The sequence below is a fragment of the Notolepis coatsorum genome, assembly GCF_963971535.1.
Source record: "Notolepis coatsorum genome assembly, chromosome: 3".
In the NCBI taxonomy this organism is placed as follows: domain Eukaryota; kingdom Metazoa; phylum Chordata; class Actinopteri; order Aulopiformes; family Paralepididae; genus Notolepis; species Notolepis coatsorum.
Window position 1 is genome coordinate 75,450,194 of NC_140167.1, and position 19,208 is coordinate 75,469,401.

Sequence of the window (19,208 nt, forward strand, 5' to 3'; positions counted from 1 at the left end):
TTACCATGGCCTGTCATTCAATCATGATAAAATCTTTTTTGGAAAGGGCCTGTATAATTGCAGTTGCCACTCTGATAATCGTTCTGGATATGGAGCAGGGCCAGAGTCACCTCAAGAGCTCAATCTTTGAGCTTTCAAGATTACAATTAGGGATGCCCCGATCGATCGGCCACCGATCGTTATCGGCCGATAATCAGTATAAATATGCGATCGGTGACATGATCGGCGATCGTCAAAACCGATCGATGACACGGAAAACATGATCCAATTCTCAGCGGAGTTCTCACTCGCTCTTCTCTCACAGCCACACAGAGCTCTGCTGCTGCGCGTCTTGCCCCTCCTACTCCTCCCCCTCCCATACCCATCTCATGTCAACAAACCCTTCTTACGGCAAGAGTCGAGTCCATGAGCACCGCAGAGCTCCTCTTTCAACATAACCAGCATTAAACAAAATGGCCCAGTCATCTATTCACTTTTGTTTAATACATGAGGTGTTGTATAATGTTATCTAGCTACTGATAGCTCCTGATATCAACGTGACAGTTTGGCATTCATTTTCGCAAGTGCTGGGTAGCGTTGGCTAACTAGCTATCGCTCATGAGCTAACAGCTACCGAGCTAACATTACTGTTTAAACAAAACTACATGGTCAACTATTCACTTTAGTTTAATAGATTGTCTAACTGGCTAGCTACTGATAGCTCCTGATATCAACAAATGCGCATTTCAGTTTAAGAATGATAGGGATGCGCCAGCATGAGACCTCCGTTAGCATAGGTAGCTAACGTTAGCTCACGTTAGATCACAACGAAATGATCCAGTAAACTAAATAGTTCACTTTATTTTAATACATGATGCATTGTCTAACGTCATCTAGCAGTAGCTACAGATAGCTCCTGATATCAATGTCTTATAACATAATTGACATTATTCGTTTTTGCAGCTGAACATTGGCTAACATGTTTCAGACCCTGTGGAACTATCGCTCTGACTCAATAGTATCCATCTGCAGAACGTCAGCCCCAGCACTCAGGCCCCACGCTGAATGTGATTCCAAAGCAGAGTATACACACAGACAGTGGAGTTGTTTGCAGATAGCGAGCATTTTGACTTGTTGCGTGGTGGCGTTGTCTCGCAGATAATACAACTACAAGTCTAATTATATAATATATATATTTTATAAAAAAAAATTTTTTTATCAAAAACTATCGGTATCGGCCGATATGGCTCAAGACGATCGGTGATCGGTATCGGTGGCAAAAAACGTGATCGGGGCATCCCTAATTACGATAGACTCCTCAGGCTAGGTTAGATTAGGCCTAGAAGATATCTGTAGTGTGGTCCAGGGTTGAGCATCTGGGGAAACAGAAAAACAATCAATACATTTGGAGCATTGCTACTACAATAGATAAAGTAACACTCAACAAGAATGTGAAACAACTATTATTATCATTGGGTTAGAGTTGTTTGATTTCCACTAACGTTAATGTTCGATTGCTATCTGAGAAAGACGGTAAGACACAACCAGGAGTTACTGTAGCTAACGTAATGTTAGTCTCTGTAAACTGGCTAGTATTCATTACCCACACTTTGCCATGTGTAATCTCTGAAGCCAGACTTGACTGCATATAAACTGCTGACGACTCCTAACATCCTATCACGTTTGAATAATGCTGTAAAGTTAAGTAAAAATGCATTTCTATATGAATTAAGACCTTACCGAGTGCAGAACAAAGTCCACTGTTAAAGTATGGCTTACAGCTAATGAAAACCCAAAATTCAGTATCTCAGAAAATTGGAATATTACAGAAGACCAATGAAAAAAAAGATTTTTAATTTATAAATGTCTGCATTCTGAAAAGTGTGTTCATGTATGATCACTCAGTACTTGGTTGGGGCTCCTTTTGCATGAATTACTGCATCAATGCGGTGTGGCATGGAGGCGATTAGCCTGTGGCACTGCTGAGGTGTTATGGAAGCCCAGGTTGCTTTGATAGTGGCCTTCAGCTCGTCCGCATTGTTGGGTCTGGCGTCTCATCTTCCTCTTGACAATACCTCTATGGGGTTCAGGTCAGGCGAGTTTGCTGGCCAATCAAGCACAGTAATACCATGGTCATTAAACCAGTTATGGTTGGTACTTTTGGCAGTGTGGGCAGGTGCCAAGTCTTGCTGGAAAATGAAATCAACATCTCCATAAAGCTTGTCAGCAGAAGGAAGCATGAAGTGCTCTAAAACCTCCTGGTAGACTGCTGCATTGACTCTGGACTTGAGAAAACACAGTGGGCCAACACCATCAGATGACACGGCACCCCAAATCATCACTGACTGTGGAAACTTCACACTGGACTTCAAGCAACGTGGATGATGTGCCTCTCCACTTTTCCTCCAGACTCTGGGACCTTGATTTCCAAATGAAATGCAACATTTACTTTCATCTGAAAAGAGGACTTTGGATCACTGAGCAACAGTCCAGTTATTTTTCTCCTTAGCCCAGGTAAGACGCTTCTGACGTTGTCTCTGGTTCAGGAGTGGCTTGACACGAGGAATGCGACAGTTGTAGCCCATGTCCTGGACACGTCTGTGTGTGGTTGCTCTTGATGCTCTGACTCAGTCTCTGTCCACTCCTTGTGAAGCTCCCCCAAATTCTTCAATGGGCTTTGCTTGACAATCTTCTCAAGGCTGCGGTTGTCCCTGTTGCTTGTGCACCTTTTCCTACCACACTTTTTCCTTCCACTCAACTTTCTATGGATATGCTTAGATACAGCACTCTGTGAACAGCCAGCTTCTTCAGCAATGACCTTTTGTGGCTTACCGTCCTTGTGGAGGGTGTCAATGACTGTCTTCTGGACAACTGTCAAGTCAGCAGTCTTCCCATGATTGTGTAGCCCACTAAACCAGAATGAAAGACGATTTAAAGGCTCAGGAAACCTTTGCAGGTGTTTTCAGTTAGGTGACACCGTGAGACTACAATATTGAACCTTTTCACAATATTCTAATTCTGTGAGATACTGAATTTGGGGTTTTCATGAGCTGTAAGCCATGATCTTCAAAATTAAAACAAATAAAGGCTTGAAATATTTCACTTAATGTAATGTGTGTAATGAATCTATAACCTATAAGAGTTTCGCTTTTTGAATTGAATTACTGAAATAAATGAACTTTTCCACAATATTCTAATTTATTGAGCACCTGTATATGTAGTTCATATTGAAATATCATATCCTCTCTAAACCCAGATAAATCATTTCACTAACGAAAGCCTCTAGCAAGCTTCGGCCCGCTGTCTAGTTGTGTAAACTGCAATCTGTCTGTCTGTCTGTCTCTCTCCCTCTCTCTCTATCTGTCTTCTCTGTCTCTCTCTCTGTCTCCCTCTCTCCCTCTCCCCCTCTCCCTACAGGAGCAGGGGGAAACAGCCATAGCCCTGGCCATGGAGCAGCAGACCCAGAAGCTGCTGTTGGAGACCCAGCTGGACGTCTTAGAGTTTGACAACCTCCTGCAGCCCATCATAGACACCTGCACTAAAGATGCTATCTCCGTAAGCCACCGCCGCATCTATTCAAATACATGCAATAGGGCTGTCATAGCTAGCATGGTAATAATAACACGTTAGCGCAAATGCAGCACAAATCTTTTTGACGCCTAACGCACATTAAATGTATTTATTATTAATAATAATAATAATATATATATATATACACACACACACTGTATAGGTACAATACAACATATTTATTTCATGCTAAATGCAATACTTTTGTGTTTTTCTGGACTATTTGTATCTAATAAACATACATTTCCATTAAGCAAGCATATCTGTCCACTCCCATGTATAAAACATTTGATTTTGAACAGACAAAGAATGTGTAATTAAAACGTGATTAATCACAGTTAACTATGGACAATCATGGTATGCGGGCTGCTCTGTTGTGGACAAGAACGCGCTCCAGAGAGGAAACGGCAGGATCACTGGCTGCTCACGGCTCTCTGTGGGACATTGCCATCACACACTACCTCAGCAGAGCCACCAACACGCTACCTCAGCAGAGCCACCAACACGCTACCTCATCAGAGCCACCAACACGCTACCTCAGCAGTAGTGGCGAATCCTTATGGAAGCCAACGGAAGCCAGGCCTCCCTATTAAAATATGAATTAATATCAAATATAAAAAAAAAAATGAAAAAAAATTAATATAGTTTACATTCTTTTTCATCTGTGCATCTGTGTTGTAATTTTTTTTTTTTTTTATATAAATGTCTCCCTCTTCTCCTTCTCACTCCCTCTAACACACTGTCGGACTCACTGTGCTCACTGCAGCTATAGAGGAGAGGAGGCAGGGGGTAGGTCTCTTTCTCCAGCCTCAACCATGTGATTCATGTATGTAGAGTCCAAAACCGATCCTAGCCAATCAGATTCGAGCTGACTGCCACACCTTAAAAGTTTAAAACAGGGCTGTGAGCAGAATCATGTGTGGCATCCCCTCTGCACACCTCCCCTCTGCACTCTGAACATTGTATTAACCCGTGACTGCTTCCACGGGCCGAATATTGCCCCGATCCTCGCGAGATTAAATCCACGGGTACCTCTCGGCGTGCCGAAAATCACTTCCATCATCGAAAACGAGGGGAAAAGTTCGGCTCGCGACCCTGAAAATGTCGCGTGATTTTAAAAACGCTGTATTAAGTGAGCCTATTATGGGATCCACGCAAGCTTTCTATCGTGGAAACATCTGGGCGTCCCGCAACTTTTACTCATTCACATGTAGCCCCGAAAATGCAGAGGAAAACCGAAAGCGTGGAATAAACTCGCAGAAACGGAAAAGTGTCCCACGGGCGCGCCGTGATTCCGATCCGCGTGAAAATATTCACGGCCATAGAGGAGACCGTGGGACACCTTTTTGCATATGTGTCTCGAATTTGCTCCCACGCGGCGCGCAAAATCGCGCAAGGAAAAATCGGACCAAAAATGAACCAATGCTCCAGCAGTATTAATGACCCTGATGTAAACAAGACAAACGTCTTTCTCTGGTCTGCATCCCCTTATACAATTGTGTGTATTGAGCCGTACTGTATTGTACCCATTCTGCAATCTGTTAAATAAATAAAAAGAAAGTTTGACTGGCCGCCGAGCCATACTGTAGTGTACAAGGTGACTGCTTGACTTAAAAAAAATATATATATATTAATAAAAATATTAAATGTTTTTTAAAATTTTTTGGCTTCCCCTGTTATTTTACCCACGCGACGCCACTGCTCAGCAGAGCCACCAACACGCTACCTCAGCAGAGCCACCAACACACTACCTCAGCAGAGCCACCCACACGCTACCTCAGCAGAGCCACCAACACGCTACCTCAGCAGAGCCACCAACACGCTACCTCAGCAGAGCCACCAACACGCTGCCTCAGCAGAGCCACCAACACGCTACCTCAGCAGAGCCACCAACACGCTACCTCAGCAGAGCCACCAACACGCTGCCTCAGCAGAGCCACCAACAGCACCGAAGACTCCTCCAACTCTGGTCACCACCTCTTTGAACTGTTGCCCTCTGGCAGGCGATTATAGGTTCAGCCAAAACACGCACCTCCTGACCCAGCGACCCGGAACATGAAAAGACGCTGAGAACCATATGCTGCTATCCACCGGGCACTTTACCCTGCACTTTGTTTACACTGCTGCTATTTTTAACATGTGTCCTGTGTTTTTATGTATGCATTCTATTCTATTTTATGCACCATTGAGTTGGCAAGTGCAATTTCGTTGTATGCTATACAATGACAAATAAAGGCTGATTCTCTTCTCATGCGATTCATCATGATTAAATATTTTAAACGATTGACAGCCCTAATATGCAAACATTAGATTAGATTCTAATTTATTGTCATTGTACAGCACAGCAAGTACAGTACAACGAAAATAAGTTGGCATCTAACCAGAGTGCAAATGTCACAGTAAAGTGCAATGTACAAGTGATTAAACTGGTATATACAGTATATATATATATATATATATAAATGAGTACTACTGAGTAATAATGAGTACTACTGAGTAATAATGCTATGTACAGTGTTACATTTATTATGTACAGTGATACATGTATATATATACACACTATGTTAGTACTAGTAGCCATACTGGCCAGCGGTATAACTAGTAAGAGTATATATGTACAGATATAGATATAGTAAATACAGGTATGTAAACAGGAATATATACAGTTATATTCAGACGGGTGTGGATAAGTATATATACAGTAAATAATTATATATATATATATGCTGTATACAATATTATTGTACATGGCTATCATACAGAGTTATATGGGTGTACTATAGTTAAAGTAGGTAGTTATAGGCAGTTGACTGGGTAAGGCAGTTGTAGACAATGAAGGCAGTAGATGGGTATAAATTCAGTATAGGCAACAGATTTCAGCGTTCGTATAGTATTGATTAGCAAGTTGTTGCTATTTTTTCATCTACATAATTTTTTTTTTTTTTAACTTTCTTTTATTTTGTGTCATAATGAACATCACATTGCAATAATCATACAGTATAATATACTTGATTCACATATTCAATGACATTTGTTACTCAGGCTCTTCCCTCTTATTCAATTTGTTTACAAAGTATTCAGCATAATCAAAATAAGCTGTATAATCCGAGTACGCCTCTTAAACAACCCAGTGGGGAGGGATTTTTACAATTTTTTTTTGATTTTTTGTAGGATAAGAAACGAAAAAATAAATAGAAAAATAAATTTAGCAAAAGAAAAAAAAAAGAAAAAAGAACAACAAAAAAACATCTACATAATTTCACTGAGCTGTAATTAACAACACACGGATTCAATGTCCCTGACGACATTACTGGTGGCCATATTGAAACAAATGTACTCTCGACTGTCGAAGTAAATTAATATTTGCAAAACTGTTTAAGAGTTTTTGGATGTATGTGAGATCATGTGCAAAATAAATCGCCATTGTATTTTGGTGATGTGCCCATTTAAAATGGATTAAATTGTTTGACTCCTATTTGATAAACTTCTTAACTCTCTCCCCCTGTCTCTTGCTCTCCCTCTTTCTCTCTTTCTCTCTCAGGCTGGTAAGAACTGGATGTTCACCAACGCTAAGGCTCCGCCCCATTGTGAGCTGATGACATCACACCTCCGCAACCGCATCACCGCTGATTCGGCACACTTCGAGCTCCGCCTCCATCTCATCTACCTGACCAATGACGTCCTCCATCACTGGTAGGAAGAATGCCAAACTATAATAATACTATAGCGCTTTTTGAAAGGGAGACTAACCAAGTCGTTCTCACTTCCTGCAATAGACTAACCAAGTCGTTCTCACTTCCTGCAATAGACTAACCAAGTCGTTCTCACTTCCTGCAATAGACTAACCAAGTCGTCCTCACTTCCTGCAATAGACTAACCAAGTCGTTCTCACTTCCTGCAATAGACTAACCAAGTCGTTCTCACTTCCTGCAATAGACTAACCAAGTCGTCCTCACTTCCTGCAATAGACTAACCAAGTCGTTCTCACTTCCTGCATTACAACTTTGTCTCCAGGTTTCATGATTTTACCGTCTACTGACCAGAAATGTTTTTGTAGATTGGTTGGACTCTCCGCATCCGAGTTGAGCTCGTTTCAGCTCGAAGGATAGGCTTGCATTTGATTTTGATTCACAATGAAAGTGATGTTGTGTCTGTCAAGTAAAGCGCAACTACCCACACAAGACCCACTACAATTAGAATATTTATCGAACATTCATTTAAAACATTGACTGCCACAGGGATTAGACGGTCCCACTCTATAAGGCCAGCTTATCATAACAAGGTTTAACTATGCGTGAGGGTGTTTGTAGAGCTAAATCTATATTTTAAATTATTGCTATGTGTCTATTCTCATTGTCAATTGACACTATAAACCTTCCCTTCAATATGCCATAAAGAAAGAAAAAATCATCAATACGTACCCATTTTATAGCGTCATGAATATAAGCGTTATATGGGATTGGTCTAGGCTAATTCCTGCTAAACGAGTTACAGGGCGCTAAGCTAATAACGTTAAATTGATTGGCGTTTCGGCCCTACACAAGCTAGAGATAAAAATCAAAATGCATATGATCGACATTAGTCCGGTGGCTTAGCACCAGATTTGAGAAGGATGTGGACGCGCCGGACAAAAGCACCAAATTTTTCCCACGTGTTCCTCATCATAGCTTTCATTTTGGGGTAGGGGCCACGTCATCATGATGGATTTCAAGATGGCCGCCATGTAAAATCAAGGTTCTGCCCATTAATAAATATCTTGGTTAATAGCGCGCTCAATATTTGAGCGAACACAAAGGTATTGGTATCCCTGTAAACTAGAGAAGCTAAGATTTCCATTGGTATCATTTTCATTAAGCCCAACTGTTGGGAAGGGGGTTTTAATAGGCAATGATTTAAAATTATGTTACATTTTCGCCTAGAAAAAACTGCCATGCTCATCTTCCAAAAGGTCCCTTGGCCGTTCACATGAATATATCAGAGTGAACATTGGTTTTATAGGTACCCACAAGCCTCTTCTTTCCAGACATACCCACTTTGTCCAACTTGCATGCTATTTGGGGCAATAATCAAGCAGGTTTGTGCATGTGGTACAAATGTGTCGAACATTGGGTTAGGGTTTGTTGTTAGAATGTTGAACATAGAAGATCAATTTTGGTGTCAAACTAGGGCTGGACGGTATGGTCTAAAATGTATATCACAGTATAATTTGAAGCATAGACTGTAATGGTATATATCACGGTGTATTAAAATGTCTATATAAATGCTTCTGAAGGGGTAAAACACTGTTATTCTGTTACAGCTGCTGAGCTATACTATAGCTAATGTCCATCAATATCTTCCTTTTTAATTAAATAGGTTCAAGAATTGAATCAGGATTGTTAGCAGAGAGAGAGAGAGGGAGGGAGGGAGGAGGCTGCTAGAGTGGAGCTAACGTTAGCTTGCTGAGGCTAGTACATCGACAGGCTGCTAGTGGAGCCAGCTAACGTTAGCTTTATTTATTTTTTGTTATTACAAATGTGTGTTTATGGTTGAAAATGTTGCTTGTGGGTACCTATAAAACCAATGTTCACTCTGATATATTCATGTGAACAGCCAAGGGACCTTTTGGAAGATGAGCATGGCAGTTTCTTCTAGGTCGAAAATTTAACATAATTTTGAATCATTGCCTATTAAAACCCCCTTCCCAACAGTTGGGCTTAATGAAAATGGTACCAATGGAAAGCTTAGCTTCTCTATTTCAGGGGTTCCCAAACTTTTCAGGCCGCGACCCAAAAAAACCGGTGTCAGAGAGCCGCGACCCCCACTATTATAGGAGGTTAAAATATTTTTTTAATTTTAATTTTTTTTTATATATATAAATGGAAATGTATGGTTGAAACGTTCAAACGCACACACACTAATACGCATTGGAGGCTTTTAACCAGGGCTGGACTGGGGAAATCATTCAGGCCAGGAAATATAGTGCAAAATATAGCCCCAGTCAGGCCACTTTTTAAGCAGGGGGTCTGGGGGTCCCCCACCAGGATTTTTTTTGTTACAAAGACTTAATTTCCTGCATTCTGGTGCAGGAATTTTTTTATTTGTACCCTTTAAATGCCAGTGTTTGTGATGGCATCACAAATTATTGTTAAAAAACAGGCTAGCATATGTATGATTAGCAACAACACAGATTTTTATGGATTTTCAGTTTCTTTTGTAATTGATAAATACAATATTTATATTTATAAATACAACTTCAGCCCTGATCATAACACCACATATTCATTTTATAATTCTAACCCTTTAAATGCCAGTGTGTTTGATGGCATATATTTGCAATATATCAAATGCAAAGTAGATTTTTCTGGGGGGGATTATTACAGGCTAGCATGTGTCCCGCCTCCACCAATCACATGCGGCTCCCTTTGTGTGTGTGTGTGAGAGCAAGAGAGAGAGAGAGATAGTTCTCCAACTTGTGAGTTGCAGTGATCTCCTGGTTGTTCCCCACCTAGGTTATCTAACTATTGCGCTGGTGCAACTAGAAACACTGGCCTGGACATTTTTTATTTTTTTTATCATCTGGCGACCCCCCGCGGCGGTGACCCCGACTTTGGGAACCCCTGCTCTAGTTTACAGGGATACCAATACCTTTGTGTTCGCTCAAATATTGAGCGCGCTATGGACCAAGATATTTATTAATGGGCAGAACCTTGATTTTACATGGTGGCCATCTTGAAATCCGTCATGATGACGTGGCCCCTACCCCAAAATGAAAGCTATGGTGATGGGGAACACATGGAAAAAATGTTGTGCTTTTGTCCGGCGCGTCCAAATTTGTTTGCTAAGCCACCGCACTATTAAAATGCAATAAAAGCAAAAACGAGTTTACCGCGTATATATATACGTGGTTGGCCGTCAAGCGCTGGCGCAGAATCACGTATATATACGTGGTTGGCCGGGAATGTGTTAACAGCCCTAGTTGTAATGTGTCCTCACAGCCAGAGGAAGCAGCAGAGAGACCTGCTGGCGGCGCTACAGAAGGTGGTGGTGCCCATCTATTGCACCAGCTTCCTAGCTGTAGAAGAAGACAAGCAGCAGAAGATCACCAGGGTGAGTTGATAGCCTGCGTTACTGCGTGTCTGACAAATGTTTAGATGTTGGCAGGTTGTCGTTAACTCGTTCTACTCTGTTGAAAACTAAACCAGAAATAGACAAAAGGTATAATATAAGACAAAAGATATAAATCAAAGATACACATCCAGTAGAATCACATTTCCATTGTATTGATTAGTCTCTCTCTGTCTCTCTGTGTAGCTGCTACAGCTTTGGGAGAAGAATGGTTATTTTGACGAGGTGACCATCCAGCAGCTTCAGAACCCGGCGCTGGGTCTGGGCCAGTACCAGGTGAGGGGAGACCCAAGACTACATCTATGCTTTTGCTTCACATACTGTATTGTTCCCAATAGATTTTTGTCGTCTTATTTTCGGGGTCTAGACTTTCAAATCAAATTAAAACCAAACCAGTGCAGAGGTCTCACCCCGGCCCCTGTAAGGAGGTCTCACCCTGTAAGGAGGTCTCACCCTGTAAGGAGATCTCACCCCGTAACGAGGTCTCACCCTGTAAGGAGGTCTCACCCTGTAACGAGGTCTCACCCTGTAAGGAGGTCTCACCCTGTAAGGAGGTCTCACCCCGTAAGGAGGTCTCACCCTGGCCCCCGTAAGGAGGTCTCACCCTGTAAGGAGGTCTCACTCCGTAAGGAGGTCTCACCCTGTAAGGAGGTCTCACCCTGTAAGGAGGTCTCACCCCGTAAGGAGGTCTCACTCCGTAAGGAGGTCTCACCCTGTAAGGAGGTCTCACCCTGTAAGGAGGTCTCAGGTCTCACTCTGTAAGGAGGTCTCACTCTGTAAGGAGGTCTCACTCCGTAACGAGGTCTCACCCTGTAAGGAGGTCTCACCCTGTAAGGAGGTCTCACCCTGTAAGGAGGTCTCACCCTGGCCCCCGTAAGGAGGTCTCACCCTGTAAGGAGGTCTCACTCCGTAAGGAGGTCTCACCCTGTAAGGAGGTCTCACCCCATAAGGAGGTCTCACCCTGTAAGGAGGTCTCACTCCGTAAGGAGGTCTCACCCTGTAAGGAGGTCTCACCCTGTAAGGAGGTCTCACCCTGTAAGGAGGTTTCACTCCGTAAGGAGGTCTCACCCTGTAAGGAGGTCTCACCCCGTAAGGAGGTCTCACCCTGGCCCCTGTAAGGAGGTCTCACCCTGGCCCCTGTAAGGAGGTCTCACCCTGGCCCCTGTAACGAGGTCTCACCCTGGCCCCTGTAAGGAGGTCTCACCCTGGCCCTGTGTGCCGTCGGGTTCCCAACTCGCTTGTGCGCACCAGCGGTGCAAAGATCATTGACAGGGGTCAAAGAACAGCCAATTTTTTTTATTCAATGTGTTTTAATAAAAAAAAATCAATAAATATGATAAAAAGAATAACGGCATATATTGAATAAAACATAATACATGTTTTATCATTATCTTCAAATAAAATGATTTTCTTTATAAAAGATTGAGTCTTCAAAAAAGTATTTTTCCAAAAATGTCTCACGAGTTGAAGTGCAGGTTTGAAATGAGGGGCCGTCTAAACCAGTGTTTCTCAACTGGTGGGTCGCGACCCAGGGGATGTGTTAAAAAATAAAAAATAAAGGAAATTCTTTATTTTATTTTTATTTTTATAAAAACATATTTTGCACTAGCTATCTTTGTGAAAGTGGCTTCTCAGCTCTGGTCCAGCTGAAGACAAAGCAGAGGAACAGATTGGACATTGAGCATGACCTCAGAGTTGCTTTGTCTACCATCACCCCAGACTTCACCCCAGACTCTTGTCAGGAGCAAACAACATCCCCAGTTATCCCATTAGTTCCCTGGGATGTTAAGCTAAGAAGTCTGCTAAGAAGGATATATTATTTATTATTATTATTATTATTATTATTTTATTTCATTGTGTTTTTAGCCCTAGTTGTACTTTTGTTGCAACCCCAGTTAACCCATTAGTTCCCCCAAACTTACTGTAGGTCTGTTATGTTAAGCTAAGAAGTCTTCTAAGAAGCATAATTATTTATTATTATTATTATTATTATTTTATTTCATTGGGTTTTTAGCCCTAGTTGCACTTTTGTTGCAACCCCAGTTATCCCATTAGTTCCCCCAAACGTAGGTCTGTTATGTTAAGCTAAGAAATCTGCTAAGAAGCATATATTATTTATTATTATTTTATTTCATTGAGTTTTTAGCCCTAGTTGCACTTTTGTTGAATTTTTTTGTGTTTATTTCATGTTTTTAACAGTGCATGAAAGATTGTGTATTACTGCAAAAAGAAAATATATATTGAAATAAATCATAGTCGTTCAAAAAATTTTGTCGCGACTTAATGACTAATGAAAATGTTGGGTCCCGAGGCTAGACCAGTTAAGAACCACTGGTCTAAACCACCTCTCCTGTCCTCCGCCAGGCGTCTCTGATCACAGAGTACGCAGCAGTGATCCAGCCGGTGCAGCAGGCCTACCAGCAGCAGATCCAGGCGCTGAAGACGCAGCACGAGGACTTCGTGGGCACCCTGAAGCAGCAGCAACAGCAGCAGCAGCAGCAACAGCAACAGCAACAGCAACAGCAGCAGCAGCAGCAGCAGCAGACTGCGGCTGCAGCGCAGGCGGCCGCTGCTCAGGCTGCCGCCGTGGAACAGCTGGCAAGCGCTGCGGCTGCCGAGGCCGAGAAGACCTCCCCCAGGGCCACGCAGCAGCCCCCCGGTGAGGAGGGGCACAGTCGGGTCCATAGATGTTTTGAAGGCTGACACAGTTTCCATCATTCTGGCTCTGTACACTGCCACAATGCACTTGTGAAATTAAACAATCAATGAGGGCTTATTATTAAGGCTGAGACGATATGCCATTTGGAAGAATTGATAAATCGGGACAAAATGATCGATAAATGTCACGTTTTTCTTTTTCTCTTTTGTGATTATTATTTAAACAACAAATTTATGTTTATTTTGCAGCAATTCTTTGTTGTTGCCGCCATCTTTAGTGTTACAGATTTCCCCATTCAAAACTACCACAGTGATCCTTCTTATTTTATAGTTGGTGGTCTCTGGATGTGATGGAGGAGTGCACTGCATATTGAATGCAGAGTTGCAATTCATCTGAATTTACAAGAAATGGGGATGTTTTAACTAAAACATGCCACAAGACCTACTATTTGAGTACAGTATAAAGTATTTAAAAAATTAAAAGAATCGATGCAAATATATCTATGTGACGCCACTTATCGATATCACGCAGTTATTGATAATTATCAATAAGTGGTCTCAGCCTTACTATCTATAATTTTTGGCCAGTGGAAAATCTCTCTGGCTGGTAGTTTAAATTTATTTTTCTATCTAAAGCCAAAAACTAAATATATAAAAAGCTGTAATGGCATGTAGGTTACTCACCCTACTCATGTAGAGTAGGCATCCACACTACACAACATTTATAGACATAAATAAACTTCATGGCTCATCTCCTACTCTGGGTATTTAGTAGGTGGTGTCAGAGAGGCAATTACCCATGTGACCTAAGGATAGTAGTACCACACTCAATAATTTAGTTAAATTGCAAATGTAATCAATTGTTGTTTTTTCTGGTAAATTAATAGTTTAGATTAATCAATAAAATAATCAACATATTAATTAATAACAAAATAATCGTTAGTCGCAGCCCTAATTGTAATGTTTGTCTGTGTGGTGTCTTCAGGGGAGGTGACGGGCGCGGCCCCTCCTCCAGTGGACTATGACGGAGCTCCATCCAGGCAGCAGGACCCCTGCGACCCCAGCGGACCCCCGGACCTCCCCTCCACCAAACCTGGCTGGTACGACTCCCAGCATATAGGCCCCTGGAACCCCAACCAGCCGGTAAGGACACGTGTTTGGCGTGTGTGAGAGTTTAACTACTTCATGATGCAGGAGCAATGTTTTTGCCACCTAATCAGGGAATGTCTAAATCTGTGTTTTAAAAATGAAGCATTGCTGAATGACAACAATTATCGCCATACATACCGGTACATGCCCCTCTTTCTCTCTCTCTCTCTTTTCAATCCCTGTATCTACACCCCCTTTTGTCTCTTACTCATTGAATCCACACACTTCCAACCAAATTGAACTCCAGAGCTAACTTTAGGAGAACCCTAATCTGACTTTTATGATGAAGGTGCCATTCTTTTCTGAAGTACAATAGGTTATTTTTTACAAATAGGGAGGTACCAAAGTTTAGAGGGAAGGTATATAAGTTGATGTAAGATACACAAGAGTGTAGTCAGGTTTTTATTTTCCATCAGATTCTGTTTGGACCAAATGTTTTCTTCAAAGAGAGTTCAACAAGAATGTTTCAGTCCATCAGCTTAAGTTTGATACTTTGATTCAGAGTCGGATTAAGGTTGAATGTCTTTCGCCATGACTAATAAAAAGGATGATCATGATAGTTGTTATGAACCAATGACGGAACAGTGAACATGAACGGAAATATGTACACAACGGTTATGTTGTTTCTTTTTACTATATTGTTTCTTCGATCATGTAAGAAGTATATTTTCTCCAGTCTGATGGTATTTTCTCCACTCTGATGGTACTTTCTCCAGACTGAAGGTATTTTCTTCAGTCTGATGGCATTTAGTCTGACGTTTTGTACATGTGTTTATTGAGGAAAAAAGAGGATAACGATTGAATCAGCCTCTCTCGTCTCTCCTTCTCCTCCCCTAGCCACCCTTTGACCCTAACCAGCCTCCCCCGCCCTGTCCTCCATGGAACAGCCACGAGGGCATGTGGAGCGACCAGCGGGACCCGGGCAGCTGGAGCGGAGGCCCTCCCAGGGAAGGGGGCCCCTGGAGCGGACCGGGTGGGTCCGACTCCGGCCCCCAGTCGTGGAACTCTCAGTACGACCAGCAGCCTCCTTGGGGCAACCAGCCGGATCAGCCGCCTCCCTGGGGCCAAAGAGAGCCCCCCTTCCCTCCACGGATGCAGGCATGTGTTTGTGTTTAGCCCCTTTCGCACATAGTCCCTGGTGAATGACTCGGATAACCTTTCAGGCATTGTCTCATTCAGATACAATGGAAAGAGGAATATTGTTGCGCTTTACTTGTGTCAGTTTGACAGTTGATAACTAGCAAAACTGGCGTGTAGACTTACTGGTCTTTGGTCTCAACAGTAGCATTTACAGAAACGAGACCATTTCTAAATGTAACCTATTCAATATCTATAGGTTGCAGCTCATTCATAGCAGTCTGCGGTGTAATAATGGGGGAATAACACACCTGGCCATGGAACAGCTGAGCAGCCAATTGTCCAATTTCTTTTGGTCCCTTAAAAAGGGGGTGCACATGTAGAAACTGTTGTAATTCCTACACTGTTTAGCTGATTTGGATGTAAATAACCTGCACTTAAAGCATGTCTTGGTTGTTTAATTTCAAGTCCATTGTGGTGGTGTACAGAGCCAACATTCTCAAAATTGTGTCAATGTCCAAATATTTATGGACCTCCATGTTGAAAGATTTTCAGCGAAGACGGCGTTCGCCTCCGTCCACGTCTTTTCATTAACCTGCCGTAACTCTTTATCCACCGCAGAGACCTCCACACTTCAGAGGGCCCTTCCCTCCCCACCAGCAGCCCCCGCCCTTCAACCAGCCCCCTCCGCCACCACACAACTTTGGACGCTTCCCCCCGCGCTTCATGCAGGACGACTTCCCGCCCAGACACCACTTCGACAGGCCGCCCTATCCCCCACACCACTTCGACTACCAGGGGGACTACCCCGGAGGTGAGGACTCCTTGGCGGGTCCTGACAAATGTACTCATTCTTCTTTTCCTAAATGAACAATTGAACTGTTGAGATGAGGATGTATATACTATAAGTCTGTTTTGAATCTTTTATTTTTGTACAGCCAATTTATTTGTAGTCATAACGTCAATTAAAATCAGTTGGAGGGTGAATGTAATACATACCGGTACTTCTGATTAGGGATGCCCCGATCACGTTTTTTGCCACCGATACCGATCACCGATCGTCTTGAGCCATATCGGCCGATACCGATCCGATATCGATCGTTTTTGATTACATTTTTTTATTTTTTATTTTATATAATTTTTTAATTTTTGTTTTATAAAATATATATATTATATAATTATACTTGTAGTTGTATTATCTGCGAGACATCGCCACCACGCAACAAGTCAAAATGCTCGCTATCTCCACTGTCTGTGTGTATACTCTGCTTTGATCAAATCACATTCAGCATGCCCTCAGCAGGGTATATCTGCGGCTCTGCAGATATACCCTACTCCCTCAGCTAGCCCCGTTTGTGACTGCGATGCAAGCCGGGGCTCGAATACGCATCGAATCACTGTTATAAGACATTGATATCAGGAGCTATCTGTAGCTACTGCTATCCGGCTATATAACGTTAAGACAACGCCTCAGTGAACTATTTAGTTTAATGGGATGTTTAGTTTTGAACAGTGAGCTAACGTTAGCTAACGTGAGCTAACATGAGCTATCATGCACGTCTACTAGACTATTGCTGGAGCATTTGTTGATATCAGGAGCTATCAGTAGCTAGCCGGCTAGATACCGTTAACAATGCCTCATGTATTAAACTAAAAGTGAATAGTTGACTGGGTCATTCTGTTTAAACAGTAACGGTAGCTAACGTTAGCTCACGGAGCTCGCATGCACTAGGTTAGAGCAGACTATTGCCCGAGCTTGTTTACATGGGGAAGGGAGGAGGAGGAGGAGGAGGAGACGGAGCGTCTGAGACGGAACTCAGCGAGTGAGATCTCGTTTTTCGATCGGTTTTGACGATCGGCGAAAATAAAGCATTATCACCGATCACCGATCGCATATTTATACTGATTATCGGCCGATCGATCGGGGCATCCCTACTTCTGATAGAACTCCACATCTACTGTCTTTAACTATGAACGTACATTCCAACTTACCATTTTTGTGTAATTAAGTTTGAAAACATTGTTCGTCTGAAAAGTTAAAACAGACTTCATGTATATGGTTCTTCGTCTCATGGGTTTAATCGTCAGCATATATAGCAATTTTTTTTACCATTTCCTGTGGAAAACGCTTTATATCCTCACTTATTGTCTACATATCTCTCTCTCTCAGACATGGGCCCTCCTCCCCATCACCACCCCAACCAGAGGCTCCCTCCGCCCGGCATGGGCAGTGACCATCCTCCCTGGGGTGGTAACCAGCACCAGGACTTTGGCCCACCACCCCATGGCTTCAACGGCCAGTCGCCACACATGCGCCAAAGGCAGCCGCCGGCCCACGACGACCCCAGCCTCGTCCCCAACGTGCCCTACTTCGACCTGCCGGCCGGCCTCATGGCGCCGCTAGTCAAGGTGAGTCACCTGTAGACGCTTTCGGCTCGGGAGACGATATGTTTCTGTCAATTATAACCTAATAGTTGGGTCAAGAACCAAAATTCTGTGACCATTCTCTGGCTAAGATGTTTTGATGATTGATTTGACTTCTATGGACCTTTTTATAAAATATTTAGCTCCTGTGTCCCTCCCAAAAATCCCGGCATTTTGTCAGATGGCCAAATCCAAAATACCTGCTGACGCCATCTTGAAAAATTAACTTTTGATCCAGAGCACCTAGAATCATGTATGAATACACTTTTTTGTGTAAGTCAACCATGACGATTCCAATTCTGACATCAGTTTGACTCTGACATCAATTTGACCCAGAAATCCAAGATGGCCACCATCTAGTAGAGCGAAAATATAACTTTTAATGTCAAAACCAATTTTACCATGGTACTGCTGTACTTTAAACAAACTACCTTCATAAGGATCTCAGCAAAATAATTGATGAATGTACAGTATGATAAGATAACTAATTATACTTCAAAATACGCTCTCTTAAATAGCTGTAACTTGAACAGATTAACAATGAAACCACTTTCTTTTTTTTTAACTTTTTTTTTTCTGGCCACACAGGACCGAAAGAGGGAGAGAGGGAGAACGGGAGGAGAGGTAGGGAAGACATGCGGCAAATGGTCGCCGGGACTGGGAAACGAAACCCGGGACGACCGCTAAGCGACTCAGCGCGCTATGTGGTGTGCTACTGGAGCGCCCCAACAATGAAACCACTTTAAACATGTCATGATCAGTCCGAATCAGAGCATTCTGCCTCACTAGATTCTGAATCATCAGATTCCAATGAATCACCCCTCCTCCTCCATACATCATCATCTCCCTTCTCATCATCATCCTCCTCACTCCTCTTCCTCACTTTCTTCAGCTGGCCCTGGTGCAGGTAGATGTGTTGGGAGAGCAGGTCGTGTGTGGCGGACAGGGCGTGTGTGGCGGACAGGGCGACAGCGACCACCCACCAGCTCCCAGCCATGTCCGAGTGGCGAAGGGTGTCGCTTCAGGGAGGGGTGGCGCACTAGGAGGCAGTGTTGGCGTAGGCTATCTGCATCTGGAGGGAGATGGATGAATGATTTGTTCTTCATTCTCTTCCACTTTGTGGCACAGGCCTCAGCCATGGTGCTACTCTTCTTGTCGCCATAAATAACATGTCGTGTGAACTCAAACGGCTCCTCTAGCACCTCCTCCTCAAGGTCAAGGCTATCTCCACACCGCGAGAGCAG

At 42.9% G+C, this 19,208-nt stretch overlaps 1 protein-coding gene across 3 annotated transcripts in view; it reads left to right on the forward strand.

Moving 5' to 3' along the window:
* The window catches only part of cherp (calcium homeostasis endoplasmic reticulum protein), a 62,308-nt gene that overhangs the window by 10,281 nt on the left and 32,819 nt on the right, over positions 1-19,208 (forward strand). For all 3 annotated transcript variants that reach the window (XM_084310409.1, XM_084310410.1, XM_084310411.1), the window contains exons 5-13: positions 3,397-3,534; positions 7,091-7,242; positions 10,527-10,638; positions 10,843-10,932; positions 13,021-13,315; positions 14,300-14,457; positions 15,301-15,561; positions 16,162-16,384; positions 17,711-17,949. In XM_084310409.1, the coding sequence (XP_084166535.1) occupies positions 3,397-3,534; positions 7,091-7,242; positions 10,527-10,638; positions 10,843-10,932; positions 13,021-13,315; positions 14,300-14,457; positions 15,301-15,561; positions 16,162-16,384; positions 17,711-17,949 (1,668 nt within the window). The remainder of the gene's footprint in view (positions 1-3,396; positions 3,535-7,090; positions 7,243-10,526; positions 10,639-10,842; positions 10,933-13,020; positions 13,316-14,299; positions 14,458-15,300; positions 15,562-16,161; positions 16,385-17,710; positions 17,950-19,208) is intronic.